Source organism: Talpa europaea (assembly GCF_964194135.1).
Source record: "Talpa europaea genome assembly, chromosome: 1".
In the NCBI taxonomy this organism is placed as follows: domain Eukaryota; kingdom Metazoa; phylum Chordata; class Mammalia; order Eulipotyphla; family Talpidae; genus Talpa; species Talpa europaea.
The window spans coordinates 135,353,068-135,370,280 of NC_140073.1; the positions used below are offsets into that span (position 1 = coordinate 135,353,068).

The 17,213-nt window shown below is 38.2% G+C and overlaps 1 protein-coding gene across 1 annotated transcript; it reads left to right on the top strand.

Annotated features, from left to right (window-relative positions):
* Positions 1-453: 453 nt before the first annotated feature.
* FASTKD2 (FAST kinase domains 2) lies at positions 454-16,802 on the top strand (the record flags this gene model as incomplete). Its single annotated transcript, XM_084235025.1, has 11 exons — positions 454-1,194; positions 4,085-4,188; positions 4,880-4,988; positions 5,606-5,729; positions 5,997-6,136; positions 7,567-7,739; positions 12,249-12,412; positions 13,277-13,489; positions 13,906-13,990; positions 15,604-15,718; positions 16,683-16,802. The coding sequence occupies exons 1-11, from the start codon at positions 469-471 to the stop codon at positions 16,800-16,802; spliced, it is 2,073 nt and encodes a 690-aa protein (XP_084091151.1). The 5' UTR covers positions 454-468.
* Between the last annotated feature and the right edge of the window lie 411 nt (positions 16,803-17,213).

The following is a 17,213-nucleotide window of genomic DNA, read 5'->3' on the forward strand; positions in this document are numbered from 1 at the left end:
CGTCAGGTTTGACCTTTGTTAAACCCTGATGTTGGAAGTGTTCGTTAACATTAAACCCTTGATTTTCATTGCAGACATTTCCTAGCAATGCTAATATAAATTCCCTCCTGCAGAGGCAGCTTTGTTAAACTTATTCCCACTGGAAATCCCCTTATTTTAAGTTGTTTTTATATAACGATTACTTTTATAGTAACCTGGCTTCTTTAAAAAGTGTACACGTTGTGATGGGAGAAGAAGAAGCCCGTGTTGTAAATAGTTTCACAAGTTTAATATAAATCTTTAAAGTTTACATAGGTTCCCATTTTAGTCTCCGTTAAGTGCATGTCATTTCTTTAAGTGGAAGTTTTTCTATAATTTTTACCTCTTTCACAACCCTTTCCCATACAGGAAAATGATGGTGTAGCAGAAGCAGCGCTTGTGAAATATTGACTACGTTAGTCATTTGAAAGTGTTTCCGTGGAAAGCAAAATGAATAACAGAGCAGGTTCCTTTTTATGGAATCTCAGACAATTCAGTACTTTAGTTCCAACAAGCAAGACTATAAGACTGTATTCTTTGGGACTTTGCAGACCAAAAATCATTTATTCAAGCTGGAACTTAAGAAATCTTCTGTTAAACAACTTGGATAACAGCATGCTATCATCTATTAGATATCTTTTTCAGTATGCCTTAATATTTAAACCAGGAGGTGATGATTTTCAAACAAAGGGTATAAGAACTCTAGCAGTCCTTTCAGCTGAGAGGCTACTTTGTCCTAGAAAACTGTCCTTTGACTCAAAGCACTCTGTTTTCTCTGATGAAGAATTGAAGAAAATAAATTTGCATCACGAAAACTCCGATAAAGGTGTTCTCATCAAGGAAACAAGACCACCCACAGTCACAGTTAGTAAATTGTGTCGGGAGTGTAATTCCCTTAGTGATGTGTTAGATTCATTTTCAAAAGCACCTACATTTCCTAGTAGTAACTATTTCTCAGCAATGTGGACCATTGCCAAAAGGATGTCCAATGACCAGAAGCGCTTTGAAAAACAACTGATGTTTAACCACCCTGCGTTTAACCAGCTGTGTGAACACGTGATGAGAGAAGCCAAGATCATGCGCTATGACCACCTGATGTTCAGTTTTCTTGCTGTAGTGAAGCTTGGAATCCCTCAGAACACTCTGCTGGTACAGACTTTGCTGAGGGTGGTCCAGGTAAAATCAAAAGGAAACTTAAATATTCTTTAAGTCAAACTGGCATATCTTGACAAAATGAGGGAAGTAGAAAAAGTAGTCTCCTTTATGAGGACTACCAGTGGCTTGGTATTTTCCTTTATATTTGTTTCTGTGTGTGTGTGTGTGTGTAAAACATGATTTAGAGACCTTACGTTAGCTAGAACTTTTACTTCCTTTTGCTATGGAAATTTATGAAAGCTTGCCCCATTTTTTCTTTCCAGGGTTGAGTGATATTGAATAAATTAAAGTGAGGAGAGATTCAAAATATACACGGAAAAGATGTGTGGTTGAAGGCAGGAGAGAAGGGAGGGAAAGGGAACTAATAGGTCTTAAGTACCTACATGTTATATAATTTTATTTAATTCTCTCTAGAACCCTGCAAGTTTGATGTTGCCTCAGTTTTGCAGGTGATGAAATGAACTTAGTGATGTTAAACAACACAGCTAAAGCCTCCAGCTAGTAGATTCATTTATGCATGCTGTACACATTTATTGGGTGTCAACTATTTATCAGTTATTGCACTTATCACTGGGGATATAAAAGTATAGAAGACTTGATTTCTGCCTTTATCATGTAGAAGGGAACACATCTTTTGTAGGTAACAAAAATAATGCATATTCATTTAATGAGTCATACATTTAGTATGTGATAGGCACAGTGCTGGATACAAGGAAATACAGTTGTAAACAATATAGTGGCCGGGTGGCACTTTCAATGAAAGAAAAATACAGTTTTATGAACTGTACAGTAGGGACTTCAAGGCTGTGCAGAAGGCCATCATGATGGGAAGAGGTGATGGAGGAGCAGGAGTAGACAGGATCAGTGTTTGAAGCAGATATTTGTACAAAGTTTGCAAACAAAATTGCCTTATGTAATCCTAAGCCTTTTAAAACAGGCCTTGTTATTTTCATCTCACTAATTAGGAAATTGAGGCTTTTTGAGGCCAAATAATTTGCCCAGGATCACCTGTTAATCTATTTGTAGATACTTGATAAATATTTGCTTGTGAATTAGCAGATACCTATCCATGGCAGAACTAGGATTCAAGCCCAGTAGGAGAGGATGTGTAAGCCGAGTCCAGGGAATGACCAACAGTTTGCGACAGGATGGATAGCATAGTGGTGTTTTCTCCTGAGAAGATGTGTGATCAGCATCACAAAGTGAAAGTTTGGCAAGTTTGGGAGCCAGAAGTAGTTCATTGTAGCTGAAGTACCGAATGATGGGATTGTGTTGGAGGAAGTGGGGAAGAAATTGTGTATATGGTGATCAGGGGAGAAAGGTAAGGGGGTGTACTGGCAAGACATGAAGCCAGAACAAGCAGCCTTCATAAGCAATCTTTTATGCTTGTATGAGGACTTTGGATTTATCCTATAGGCAATGGCGATCCATTGCAGTATTTTAAGCAAAGGGTCAACATGCACAGACTTATATTTTTGATCACTGTAGGAGTGGAAAGTGTATTGGAAGATGGATGAAATTGATGGCGGAGCCGTGCTTAAGTTCCAGTAAGGGAGTCTGTGTTTGATGTCCCTGAAATAATGCCGATGTGATGAGGAGAGGATAGTTTATAACCTCTTAAGAGTGGGTACTTCAGGAAATTTAGTGATCATAATGAAATTACTTTTTAAAAGACAAAAGTACCTGAGGATGATCTGACATATATCCTATCCAATAGAATTCAACAAATGGGTCATAGGGGTATGAAGGTTTTTAACTTTAACTTTTTTACAAAACTGATTTTCAAAATTTTTGTTCTCTGTTTAAACCACAGACTATCCCTGTTTGTTTGGTAAACTGTGTTCTCTATATAGTTACTTAAAAGTGATTCTACTAAGTCACTTGACCTCATCAGTGTTGATGTTATTAATTTTCACCAGGTGCTCACATTAGCATAGCAGCTTCATCAGTGAGGTGTGAGCAGTGGATGTTTGGGGTCCAAATACCTGTATGTGTGATTATGTCTCACTGACCTGTTGGAATGTGGTAAAGACATTTTAGCTAGAGATGAAAGGACCATGTGTCATCATTGAATTTGCCCTTTGAGCATATAGCCAAGTGATCTTTCCTTTCACCGCAGATATTGAGGGAATGAGACCTTCCACTCCCAACCTGTTTATCCATTTTTTAACATTATCTGGTTCTGACTTGAGACTTTGTAACTTGTTAGTTATGTAATTAACAAAGGAGCATAACTCTTTCAGCCCAAGTTTCACAGGTGATTGTAACTTACCTTGTGAGATGTAGAAAACTAATTGTGATTAAATTATAGAGCACTCGGTAAGCTGTGTTGTTATTATTCACTTTCCAAATTATGCCCACTGTCATTTCTGGAATCTAAATTAGCTTCCTAATCCAGAGAACCTACAACAAGGATCTGTGGAGCCAGAACCCAGAGAGTGGGGTAAAATGTGATAACAGGTATGAATCTGAAGTTGCTGAAGTTTCAGTTTGATACCCAGCAAAGAATACTGGAAATTGAAAGGGCACAGATAGTCTTGGGGCTGGGAAAATTTCCCTGTGTGCCTCAGTAGCTTTTATATCACTGTATTTTTTGTCTTTATGATATCCTCAGGTCCTAAGAAGAGGTAGAAATTTTCTTATCAGAGGAATAGAATCAATATCAAATGACTTTTCATTGTTAATGGTAACTGTAAAAAAGTAGATATGAAAAAGTATGTATCAGTTATTTGGAAAATTTACTTACATATGACATCAATTTCCCAAATATGCTGTTTATTGTGTACTGATTGTATGAATTACTGCTTTGATGCTTAATCCTTAGTGAAAGCATCAGTTCCTTGGTGTTGGTTGGGTGAGATAGTCAACTATGGGCTCCTCATCTGAGTGTTTTGTAATTATATTTCAATAGGAACGTATCAATGAGTGTGATGAGAAATGTCTTTCAGTTTTGTCAGCTGTTTTAGAGGCAATGGAGCCATGCAAGAATGTGGATGTTCTTCGAGCAGGACTGCGGTGAGAACACTTAGACTTTCTTTGTGTGGCTTTCTCTGTTTATCTTGAATCAAAAACCAAGATGAAGGCTATGCTGCTTTTTTGAGGGTGGGGGAAGTCTTTGTTGGTAGTTAGTCTTTATTGCCACCATCTTAAACTTAAAATCCTGAGTCTGGATCACATAATGCTGGAAATAATTCTTTTGGTGTCTGCCAGAAAAAAAGATGTAACATTGAAAAATAAAATAAAACAGTACTGATATGGGCTGGGGTGGAGTTAATACGTATTCAATTCATGGTGATTATATGGGTACTGTGTGGATACATGACACTAGGCCAGTTTGAAAAGGAGCTTGATAGTAACAACATCAATTTATAAAATTGATGCAAAAGATCTAATGTCATAGGTCAGTGAAAATAATATTTAATTTCTTCTTTCATGGAGTATGCTTTGGGATATCTTACTATAACCTCCTGGAATAATTTGTTCATCTGTAAAGAGAACAGAATAATGTGAAAGAAAATAGTTCCAGAACTGGTCCTGGATCTTTCACTAACTATTTACACTAACTACTTGCAGGTAGATAGATCATTTTTACAGGCTTCATCATCCCTGCCTAGAAGTAGGAGCTGGAGGAACAAATGACTTTTAAGATTTTTCTTCTGATTTTAAGATCCTAGGATTGTAGTGTATTTATTGTGCTTGATGACAGGATCCTAGTTGAGCAGCAAGTTTGGAATATAGAACGTGTTTTCACATTACAAGCTGTGATGAAATGTATTGGAAAAGATGCACCAGATTCTCTAAAAAAGAAACTGGAGGTAAATATCTTCTGAAATTTCTCTATTTGGTGACATTTGAAAAAAAAAAATGCACTCATAAGGAACATAGAGAAACAAAGAAAGGAATAGACAAAACTAAACCAAAACAAATTGTAGAAATCTGACTGTACAATTGAGGTAGAATGGGGGTGAGGAGTAAAGGGGAGGGTACCCCATGTACTCTGGCAGAGGACTGTGGGCCTCTTGCTAGTAGGTGTGGTGTGGTAACATACATGTGAAGAGATGTGACCCTATACCTCTGAATCATATACAGTGTTGTAAACCAATATTACCGCAATAAAAAAATACATAACAAGAGTAAAGATAAATACATATTGTAACTATATATATATTTCTTCTGACCTGCTATAACTTCCTAAAGTCAGCTTTTTAAGGGAGAGATTGTTGTGGGTTTGGGTTTGACTTCGCTAAAGTGAAACAATAGTAGTAGATATAGTTATCTGTATATATAAATGTGTATATATGTTTTGTATTTCTGAGTCATTTTGCTCAAATGTTATCTTTTATTTAAAAATAAGTTTTTTTTTTTAAAAACAAAGTTTTAGTTTTTATTTATTTTGCCACAAATGATATCTTAATTTTTTGTTTATCTTTAGATGAAAGCCTTGAGAGAATTAGACAGATTTTCTCTTTTGAATAGCCAGCGCATGTTTGAGGCACTGGCTGCCATGAACTACCGTTCTGTTGTACTTCTGAATGAATGCAGTAAAATGGTGGTAGGTAAGGGGCATTTTATTCATGATTTGTAGTACCTGATAACTGTTCTGGACTACGTTTGTTTTGTTTGATCTAAACAAATTGCTGTTATAAGAATAATACCTGATGATACAGTTAGCTCTAAAATATTATTTTTGTCCAACATTTCTTAATTAAAATATAGTGCTGTTATTTTCTTTGAGTATAGGGTATATTGGATTATATATTCAAAACCATCTGGTAATTTGTGTGTATTTAATTCATTAATTCATTCTTAATTCATTCTTAAAGGTAATATCCATGGGTGTCCTTTAAAAATATTACTCAACATATTGCAGTCTTGCAGAGACCTCCGATACTATAATGTAGATCTTTTCAAGGGAATAGCAGATTATGTGACTACAACTTTTGACATCTGGAAGTTGAAACAAGTATGTATGTTCACATTTTAAAACACACCTCAGAAACTTTTATACTAATTCATGAGCATATTAATTCATTTAGCATTCTAAGTATTTCTCTGCTGGCATTATAGCATTTAATATGCCAAAATATTCCAGTGCTAAATTTACTTTTGAAAAATTAGTTCTTGTTTATATCTGTGGGGGGATTACCTGTTAATATAGTATTCAAATCTTTGACCTTCTATCAGAAATTAAAATTATATTGTCTAATGTTTGCTCTTCTGTTTTTCAAAAGGTTATATATTACTTTGGTTGGATAATTAGGATTTTTTTTTTTCAGTTTTTCCACTTTTTTATGTTAGATGTAAAATAATAAAGATGGACGATATGGCAGGCTTATGCTTTTTGAAAAATAAGATCATACTTAATGATTATCTTTATTTTCTGTTTATGGATGGGCTTTTTATTTCCTCCAACGTAAATGCCTTCAAATTAAGGGGCCATGTTGATAGTACAAAGATCTCAATGAAGTGCCTGATAGAAACTTCTTTTTGCAATGAGGTAATGGTAACCTTGCTGTCTCTAGGTTCAGCTTGCTTTGGAGGTGAGGGTGAATATTGAGTTTACCACAGAAACTCAGTTTTGAAAGAGAAGTGCTAATTGTGAGGATGACCAGGAGGGAAATGTGAGGTCAACTGAAAAATTTATTTTAATCATAGTATTTCAACTTTATTTTCATTTATAGAAATTAATATTGTATACAGGAAATTTTGAGTTACTTCATATACTAGAGTCTAGGAAGTGTCTAAATGTGGACGGGGAACAGTTCAAAATTGAGTTGGTCATTTTGAAAAACTTTAGAAAAGTTATATTTAAAAGTAATTTTCAGATCTGTTAAATGGAGAGCATATAGGAGAGGATTTTTTTTTTAAAAGATTTATTTATTTATACATGCAAGAGCTGGGGTACAGGCCAGAGATGTGGGGGGTGAAAGGGTTCACAAGAGAAACAGAGTGGAGAACAGAACAGGCAGAGTGACCAAAGTACACTGCTGAGAAGAGCAGGGGAGAGTCAGGAGAGGTCTGCTGCGACATGTGGGTTGCTCCCTGGCCGGCTGGGGATCAAACTCATGCTGCAGAGGCTGCAGATTGTTTCTTAGTGTGGTGCTTAACCCCTTGCGCCACCAGGGAGGCCCTAGGAGAGGATGTATTTTTAAATAAAATTAAAATATGGAAACTAGTGTGTGCACTGATTCTCAGCTTATAAAAAGAGATTGCTTGTTAACTAGGTACCTGATTCAAGAGTCAATGGAACAGATTTTGTGAGGAAAAGATAACTGTCCTTTTTAGGGAACAGCTTCAGTCAGGACAGTTCTATTGCTGTAAAATTTTTGAGATTAAAAGACTTATTAGCATATAATATTTGTTAAAAACTGTTCCCTTTATTCCCTCCTTAAGGTTCTTTTTCTCCTCATTTCATTCGAAAACCTTGGCTTTCGACCTGTTGCATTGATGGATTTGGTCATGAAGAGAGTGGTGGATGAGCCTGGCCTCCTAAACGCGAAAAGCGTCATCTCCCTTCTCCATGTGTACTCTTCTCTCAGTCACTTCAACAAATGCCAAACCCAGGCGTATGTAGTTTTCTTAACTTTTCTGATTGCTGTGTGAAGTACTTGCAGAAAAGATTATAGATCATAAACACCATTATGTCTACAGGTAAACGTTTTCAAGGCCATCATCCATGTCAAGACATAAAGTATAGTATTCCTTACTTGTTTATGAATTAAGCAGAATTTCTTTTTATTTTTGCTGTTGTTTGTCTTCTTGTTTCTTGGTTCTTTATGATATGTCTGTTAATTCAGCACAGAAGTTTTGATTTCAAAGTGATTATTCCCTTAGCACTTGAATTCATTGTTTAGTTCTAACTAACTATTCAGTTGGACCCAAACTACTACTTTCTATTCTTTATGTTTTTAAACCACAACCATGCATTTCTACCAATACATACAACAATTCCTCAGACGTGCCTGTTTCATTCCTCTGTTTTCTCTCCAGAATATCTTTCCATCCTCTGTAGATCAGTAGGGCCTTGATACATAGTTGTAATTATTTGTCAGTAATTCTGTTCTCCTGAACTGCAAAGCTCTCTGGAATCAGACCCAGATACCTGTTATTCTGAACTTGTTACAGGACCTGGCACAGAATAAGCAATTAATAAAGATTGAAAAGTATCCCCCAATTTCAGGCCTCCCTCATGGCGCAGGGGGTTAAGCACAGCACTATGAAGCAATCCGCAGCCTCTGCAGCACAAGTTCTATCCCCAGCCGGCCAGGGAGCAACCCACATGGCACAGCAGACCTCTCCTGACTCTCCCCCGCTCTTCTCAGCAGTGTATTTCAGTCAATCTGCCTGTTCTGTTCCCCACTCTGTCTCTGGTGAATCCTCTCACCCCTGGTATCTCTGGCCTATACCTCAGCTCTTGTATGCATAAATAAATACATCTTTAAAAAAAAAAAGTATTCCCCAATTTCAAGTTACTCTCCTGGTATAGTTCTCTTTGAGGCTGACTCCTGTGGCCTGCTACGCATTCTCCGAAAATGCATCCAACATAGTGGTAATTAACACTCCATACACAGCACCACAGGTTCCAGGTGATAAGGAGAACCCAGTGGTTGTGGGAGTTTTCAGCTGATTGTAGCTGTCCCAAGGGATAATTTTGTCCATTAAATTTGTTGTCCTGAAAATAGAAGAGGGGTAACAGAGGTAACCATAACCTTTGTTATAGTTATAGGCACATAAAGATTGAGAAATTTAGTAAAATACGAGAGCAGAATAGAATCAGTATGAAAGGGGAATCCTGAATGTTGTCCTTTTTTCCTGTTTTCTCTGCTTTCATCTAATCCATTGATTCTCAGCCAGGGGTGATTTTTTTCTCCCAGGGAGCATTTGGCACAGTCTGGAGACATCTGCTTTCCTAGTACTAGTGGTTAGAGGTCAAGGATGTTGCAAATATCCCTCTGTACACAGGATAGCCCCACAACAAACAAGTAACCAGCCCAAAAAGTCAGTTGTGCTGAGATTGAGAAGTCCTGCTCAAATCCTTAGCAGCCCCTTTAATGGTTCTGCTTTGGCGAAATGGGACAATGAGAGTGTGGCTGATAGATCAAGATTAATCAGTCAGAATTTCTTAAATGCCCATAAATGTGCAGTTGCCTCAATTTGGTACCCTGAGGATGGTAAAAAACCAAGTTTGCTCCTTGTTTTTGCTAGTGCAGTTAAGGAGCCAGATCTCCTAAGTCCAGAGGCAGGTGGTAAATAGTAGGGAGGAAATGAGTGCTTCATGGAGGAGGGAGGAAGGGAGATGGCATGTTTGTCTGGAAGGCACAGCATTTGGGAAGCGAGTTGAGCTGAAAGAGGCAAATTAGGTAGGAGAAGAGTGGTACAAAATTGGGTTTGGCACTCTGTATATGTACATGCTGTACACTAATCAATTTTACTTATCTTATGGCCTCTGGGAGAGAATATATTTTATACCCAGAATATCTTCCTAGGTTTAAAACCCAACTAAGGAAACATTTAACATTTAAACTCTGTCATTTCAGTCATTTGATACCTTTTCTTCTTGATCTAGACTTACCCAATCGATAATCCCAGGTTTGCATCTTTTTTTTTTTTTTTTTTTTTTTTATAGAGGCATGCTTTTATTTATTTGTTTGCTGGTTTGTTTGTTTGTTTTGTTTATACATGCACTGGGTACAGTCAGAAGCGCAGGGGGGTGAGAGAATTCACCAGAGCCAGAGCGGGGAGCAGAGCAGGCAGAAGGACCGAAGTACACTGCTGAGGGGAGCAGCGGGCGGCAGGAGAGGTCTGCGCACCATGTGGGACCCTCCTCCGGTGGCCGGGGAGCAGCCGGGGATCGAACCGGCGCCACAGAGGCTGCGGGCAGCTTCGCAACCCAGCGCTCAACCGCTGCGCCACCGGGGAGGCCCCCAGGTTTGCATCTTTGATCATTAGAGTGCTCTAGAACTCCTGTGGTTTGTAGGTGGGCAAAGAAGATTCCACATGGGCATCAAGTTTAATGATTCTGGAAGTCAGTTTGTTCTTTTTGGAATCAGTTATTTACTGTTTAGCCAATTCCATGCAAAATCATTTTCCTTTTTCATTTTTTTAAAAGCCACTTTATTGCGATATGGGAAACTTCCATTGTGGTATTGTGTGAAAGCTGTACATATTTAGATATACAACTTGGTGAGTTTCCAACACTATTCTTGACTCATCTTTTTCTGTTGATGTGCTGACTAAATGAACATTAACTGTACAAAGTGTCCAGATACTTCGGATAAAGATGAATATGACACAGTCCTTACTGCCAGAGGAGTCTGTATAATAGGTAAGGTAGACATAATTGGCAAATATAGCATGAAAATTGGTATGATAGGGTTTTATGCAGGATGTATAAGAATATGGGTGGGATATATGGGATGCCAGCGTGGTGAAGTAGACAGTCAAGGTCAGGGTGAATACTAGATGATGCTCTGGAGGAGATAATACCTGAGCTGATCTTTAAGAGAAATTACCCAAGGAAAGAAAAGCAGGAAGGAACATTCTGGGTAGAAGGAAGTCCATACTCAAATGAGAGGGGGGAAATCACAGCATGTGCAGGGAACAACATGTTGACTGGTGTTGCTGAAGTATGAGGTGTAGCATAGAAGTGGGGTGAGAGGACTCAAGGAGGGATGACCACCCAAGCTCCAGACTTAGTCGTCTGCATTCCTTCTCCTTTCTCGCTTCTTACACCAAATTCAGTGAGCTATCAGTTAGCAAGTGTTGCTTCACTATTGTCTCTAGAACCTGTTACATTCTTCCCATCCCATTGTAACTGGTGCAGTTCTGCCTAATCTATCATAGCATCTCGCTTCCCTGTGCCTCTCCTCCTACCTGTGGTACCTCCCGGTTTATTGCAAACTTATTTTTCTTTACAGCCTCATTGTTAATCAGGGCTTACTCCAGGCCACACTCACTGTCGCTGTAAGAGTCCTGTCTGTGCCTCAGCCTTAAGAGCCAGACAGCCAGCACCTTTAGGCTCCATTGCTCTACCCTGCTTCAGAGGATCGTTTCTCTTTGTCTACCTGTTGAAATTCTCCTTATCCCCAAAGTTGCTCTGTCAACTTTCTTTCTTCTACACCTATCACAGTACTTTATTGGTCCTTCATTTCCCTCTTATAGTAGTGATATATAACTATGTCCTAAAAGTTAGACTGACCTGATTCAGAGGCTGTGTCATTTGTCAGCACTGTCATTCTGGCCAAGTGACCTCATAATTTTGATCTTCTCTTCATCTGTATTTAATTGTATAACATTAACTCTTGGTGGTAGAATTAGGCTCATAGTTCTGTTAACTCAGAGTATTGATAGTTGGAGACTTTTAACTGGTTATAAAACTGCAGTAGTGTCACAGACCTTATAGACATACTCATGATTAAAAATGTAGCACAGTGGATAAAAAGGGTCTGGAGTCTGACAGCTTGGGTTCCAGCGCTGTCTCTGCTACTTTTCTGGCTATGTGTTCTTGGACAAGTTTCTCAACCTCTCTGAGCCTGTTTATTCATCTTAATTATGAGAAAAAAATCTACCCTATTGAGTTTTATTTTTTTTTTTAAAGATTTATTTATTTATACAAGCACTGGGTACAGTCAGAAGCGCGGGAGGATGAGAGGATTCACCAGAGCCAGAGCGGAGAGAAGAGCAGGCAGACTGACGAAATACACTGCTGAGGGGAGCAGCGGGCGGCAGGAGAGGTCTGCACGCCATGTGGGACCCTCGCCCAGCAGCTGGGGATCGAACCGGCGCTGCAGAGGCTGCGGGCAGCTTCGCAACCCAGCACTTAACCACTGCGCCACCGGGGAGGCCCCCTATTGAGTTTTAATAGGAATTAGATGAGTTAAAGCCTGTAAAATATTTACCCTGCACAAGACACATACAGAAGCCAACCTTTATTAAATAGGTGTTTATTATGAGATGAGATTTGTGACCTGGGAGATGTATGCATGAAGCCACTGGTTCTGTGGTACCTTACTAGCTCTGCCATGATCTTGTCTTCTATTTATATTTGAAAGGTGACTTTTCTTTATCCCCTGAAGGTTCCTAGAAGTTATGACTAGTGCTCTGACTGGTTATCTACACCACATCTCTTCTGAAAACCTGTTGAGCGCTGTGTGTTCATTTTGTTCAATGAATCATTTTCCTCTGGCCCCTATTAATCAACTTCTCAAAAAGGACATTATCAAGGAGCTACTGATGTCAGGTAGGATGTCATTGCCCAGTGGTGCCAGAGATAAGGCTACTTTGTGATTTTGAATGCGGTCTTAGACGGACCACGTTATTTAAATGTGCAGAGGGAATGTGCAGTGCCACTGAGGGAAGGATCGATAATGGTGAAGTCAAAGGTCAGTGCTTCACACCAGCAAACCCATGGAGGCGCCTTTAATATAGAAGGCAAGAATCACTGTTTCTTTTACTTACAATTTATGCACCTATTCAAAGAGCAAGTTTTCAAGTTGTTCCTCCTGGCTTGCAGAAGCATTTGTCCTTCCTAGTGCTTCCATGTCACTTAGAAGCTGAGTTACATAAACTTTTGCAGCTGTAAACATTTTGTTACTCAAGGCTTGTGATGAGGATAACCAAATAGTTGCCAAAGTAGTGAATTTATTCACTTCTGGGGTCAAATTTATTGACTTTTGTTCTTTATTATTAAAAAAGAAAAAGCAGTATCAGGCACACAAAATTTGATGATGTAAGAACAGTTGTTTAAATTCTTTTAATGTTATGAAATTTTGCAGTGAAGTTGGGAGGAAGGAATACCGTATGCTGATTTAAGCAGGTTAATGTGGGGAAAATGAACCCAGGAGACCTGAATTCCAGTCCTGGCTCTGCCTTTAGTTAACCACAAGGTTTTTTACCAACATTCCTGGTCATCTATCTATTCAGTGGAGAGTTTAGACTAAAGCACTTTAAAAGGTAATTTAAACCTAGGGTGTAGATCTAAACGCTCTGGGAACTAGGGAGACAGATTCCTCATGAAAACCAATCAGAAATACGGATGTATTGACATGATTTCTTAAATGTGGCATTAACATTTTTTCTTAGTGATATTTTCTCTTTTTTTTAGGTGACGTGGAGAGGAATGTTCGGATGCTTCGTATTTTGGATAGTTGTCTAAAACTTGATGAGGCTCCTTACCACAAAGCTATAGACCTAGAACTGCCACAGCTGCCGGCCCCAGCCCCACATTCAAATGTGAAGGTTGCCAACGTGCTCAGCAGTCTTCTGGGAGAAGGGTGCTTCTCACAAAATGTCTGGTTGCCACACAATTATCATATTGGTATGACAATTATCATATTGGTATGAGACTTAATGCGATTTTCCTTCATTTTATTTGTTTCCCCTCTTGTTCTGGCAGAAGACCAGGAGTTCCCCTTGTCAGTTTCCTGTAGTACAGCTTTGGCTTGGAGCTGCACTGGTGAGGCTTGGGTGCTGGAGCTGGTGCTGCTAATGCTGTGACTTTAGCACCAGCCCCATTTCCTTGTTTGAACAAGGGCAATAATAAAAGTACCCACCTCAAAGGTTCCTTGACAAATAAATGAAATTATTCAGGCAAAACTCAAATTTGTGCTGGCACCTCATAATCTCAGTGCGTATGTTCTGGTTGCCCTTGCTGCGGGTGGTAGTATTCGACATTTTGAAATAGAAAATCTCTGAGCAATGTTTGAGACCTTCATATAAATTCTTTTCTTTCAGATTTTGAAATTAGAATGGATACTAACAGGAATAAGGTGCTTTCATTTTCTGACACGGATGTCATCGCTTCTACAAATATCAAAAGGTTGTTTATATATTCATTTGTTGAATCATCTGAGTTTAAATCTTAGTTCTCAAAGACTTCATAGTAAATGGTAGTAATAATACTAAGACCTTATACTTGTAAGGAGTTTGATGTGCATCAAAAGACTTCTCTATTAATCACTCCGTCGGTGTGAATGTGGGCACTATAGTTGAAGACAATCCACTCAAGTTGAACCATTTCATAAAATTGGCAAGTTAGGTTTTAAAGTTAATTATTTTTTAAAAAGTGTTAAATAATTGAAACTCTCAGTTCAGTGTAAACTTTTGATAAGATAATATAATAGCATAAAGAATAATGGCTTATACAAAAATCAAAAACCTAATAAATACTTCGCTTTGTCACCAAAACCTTTCCAAATGTAGAGGAACTTTAGTTTTTAATCAAGCTCTGTTGTATAGCGATCAGAGGGTATTGAAGTTAATCATAAGTTGTTTTCTCAACTCACAGACTGCAAATAGGGTAGGGAGGGAGGGGAGAGGGTGAGGGTGGGTGGAAGCTGCGCCCTGGGAGCATGAGCTGCCTTTTACGCAGATGCATCAGGTCACTTCATTGTCGCACACACCCCATGTTCTGTCAGCCTGTGTGGAAAGGCTCTAGGCCTTGTGGGGAACACAAAGATGAGTCAGACATGGATTTAGAACCCAAGGAACTTATACCCCCCCATTGCCTTATTGGTTGCCCAATACTGTGGAGAGAAGTACAGAAAAATTTGGGAATTCAAACTCCTATCTGCCATCCCTCTTCATTCACATTTGGTTCTGGATCCATCTAGCTTCCTGGCTACCTTTTCAGCTGCTGTCTTCCCTGTACATGTAACCTTTCTGTCCTCAAAAGAAGGCTTTCTGTCTGACCCTGTTGGAAGATCTCTTATTTTTCAGGTACTGCACTGCTCTGGCATAATAACAGTGTAATAACTCTCAACTTAAAGTGCTGGAAAGTGAGGAATCTTTAGCATTCCCTTAAAAATATAAAGCTTCTGTATTATCTTAGATAACAACCAGAGTGAATGTAAGAGAAAAAAATCAGGGTATACATTTCCCCACCATGAACTTAATCTTTGCAAAAGGCTAAGAACAGTGAAAAAATAAATTACACCATCTAGATTTTTGTTACACATAGAGATTTTTATCTTTGACAGTATTTCCCTTCATAGAGTTTTCTTTATTATATTTGGTCTCTTTATTCCATACTTTAAATGCTGCTCCTTTGGGCGACTGTACAAGTACATTTACTATTCAGCATTAACCATATCAGTACCTCCAGTAGCACAGATAATTTAAATGATGGTTTAACACTGCACATGAAGCCTTAAAATGGGTCTTTTCATATCTGAAAATGTTCCTTATCAAGGATTTAGCCATCTTCAAAGATGGGTGAGGGATAACTAAAACATCTATAAGCCATTGGTCTCTTAACTAGCATTTGGATACTGGACTATCTTCAGAGGCAAGTAACAGCAGGAAGTGAAGGACTGAAACAGGCTGGTCAGTGGAGAGCTCAACTTTGTAATTTCCTAACAGTAGAAATACAGCAAGATTGTAAGTGGTAATCTCATTACTAACGATTCTCATATTGTGTGTTTTTATTTTCAGAATAGCTGTACTGTGTGTTCCTAGATCTGTCTACTGTTTGGATTCCACCCATCCCAGAGGATTCCTTGCTGTAAAAATGCGGCATTTGAAACTTATGGGCTTTCGTGTGATCTTGGTATGGAAACAATACAAATTAAACATTCTTCATTTTCTGATGTCTGCTAGAAAGAAATGTTGTGGTTGGCTATAGGAACTCTAAAGGAAGGGTCAGCAATATAGGAATAAATTCTTTAGTGTATGTATTACTTGAAAAAGACAATTTCTAGTACATGACTTGGTTTTTACTCAACTGATTTCTGTCATTCACTAGGGGCTTTATAAATGTTATATTTGCTGAACTTGTTACTTTTGTGAAGAGGAAACTTGTAAATAATATATTTTCTTAGTCAAGACACGTGGATCATATTCAGTTTCCACTTTATCTTGAACAAGGGAAGAAGAGTTGCTAATTTAAGTTTTTTTTTTAAGTCTTGATTTCATCAGCCTGTGTGAGGCTGATCTAGGATGTTTGTCATTGGAAATAAGGTGGTTGTGAAAGCAGGGTTCAGCCTCGTTTCTCTTAATCACTTTGATTCCAAGCACCACAAGTTTTCCAGATGTTTCATATCGAGCAGGAAATTTACAAATAAATTCATATTTATATTAATGTTGGGATCTATCTAAATGCCACTCACTTGGTTCTGCATGTATGTGAAATACGTTCAAATCCAAAAATGGATTCAGTTGCCCCTTTCTTTCACTGGCTACAACTTGAGACTTTTTTTCATGTTGTCTATGAGACACGCACATGTGCGCGTGCACACACACACACGTGTTCAATCTAAGGGAGATTGTTCCAAGAAAGAATTGTTATACCCTTTAGAGGACCTTTAAAGTTTTAATAATTTTCGTTGTTAGAGCTTTCCTCACACCTTAGCAAATAATCTTACTTAGCCTTTAAAATATGATTAATTATAATGTAGCATTTGCTTTTAAAAAGCAGTTGGTCTGAAGTCACTTTATTTTTGGATCTCAAAACCAGCCTTTATTTTCTGTGTCACCTTGTTGCACAGTAACTGTTTTCTTCTTTGTTTGATCAGATCAATAATTGGGAGATGGAAAAGCTAGAGATGAAGGAGGCGATCACATTTTTGAAGACTGAGATCTATTCGTCCAAAACCCTTCCTGCTGTTGATGTAAATTTGCAAAGCACATGTTAAAGTAAAAAGCAACCTTTTCATGTTTGAAGACATGCACTTGTAAAATAACTTCAATAAAGACTACAATTCAGTCAGTAAGATTCACTTGACTACTCACCATAACAAAAGGTGTTACTTTGGTTCATCGTTAAAATTAATTTTAAGAATGGAAGAAATATTACTGGCATTTTTTGGAATATGCTGCGAAAATTCCAGAAGTTTCATTTTTCTAACCATATCTATTCTCTCTAATACCCAGATAATTGACAAATTAAAGAGCTGCAGGTTTTACTTCTTATTAGCTTTGAGCTTTGGCATTTGATGTCTTACTTGTGATGGACTGTAGGTAAGTTGGTGTGGGCAGTCCTTATTTTGGAATCTGCATGTTTATACTCTTTTTATAAACTTCTAGGACACAGGTATTGATCCCAT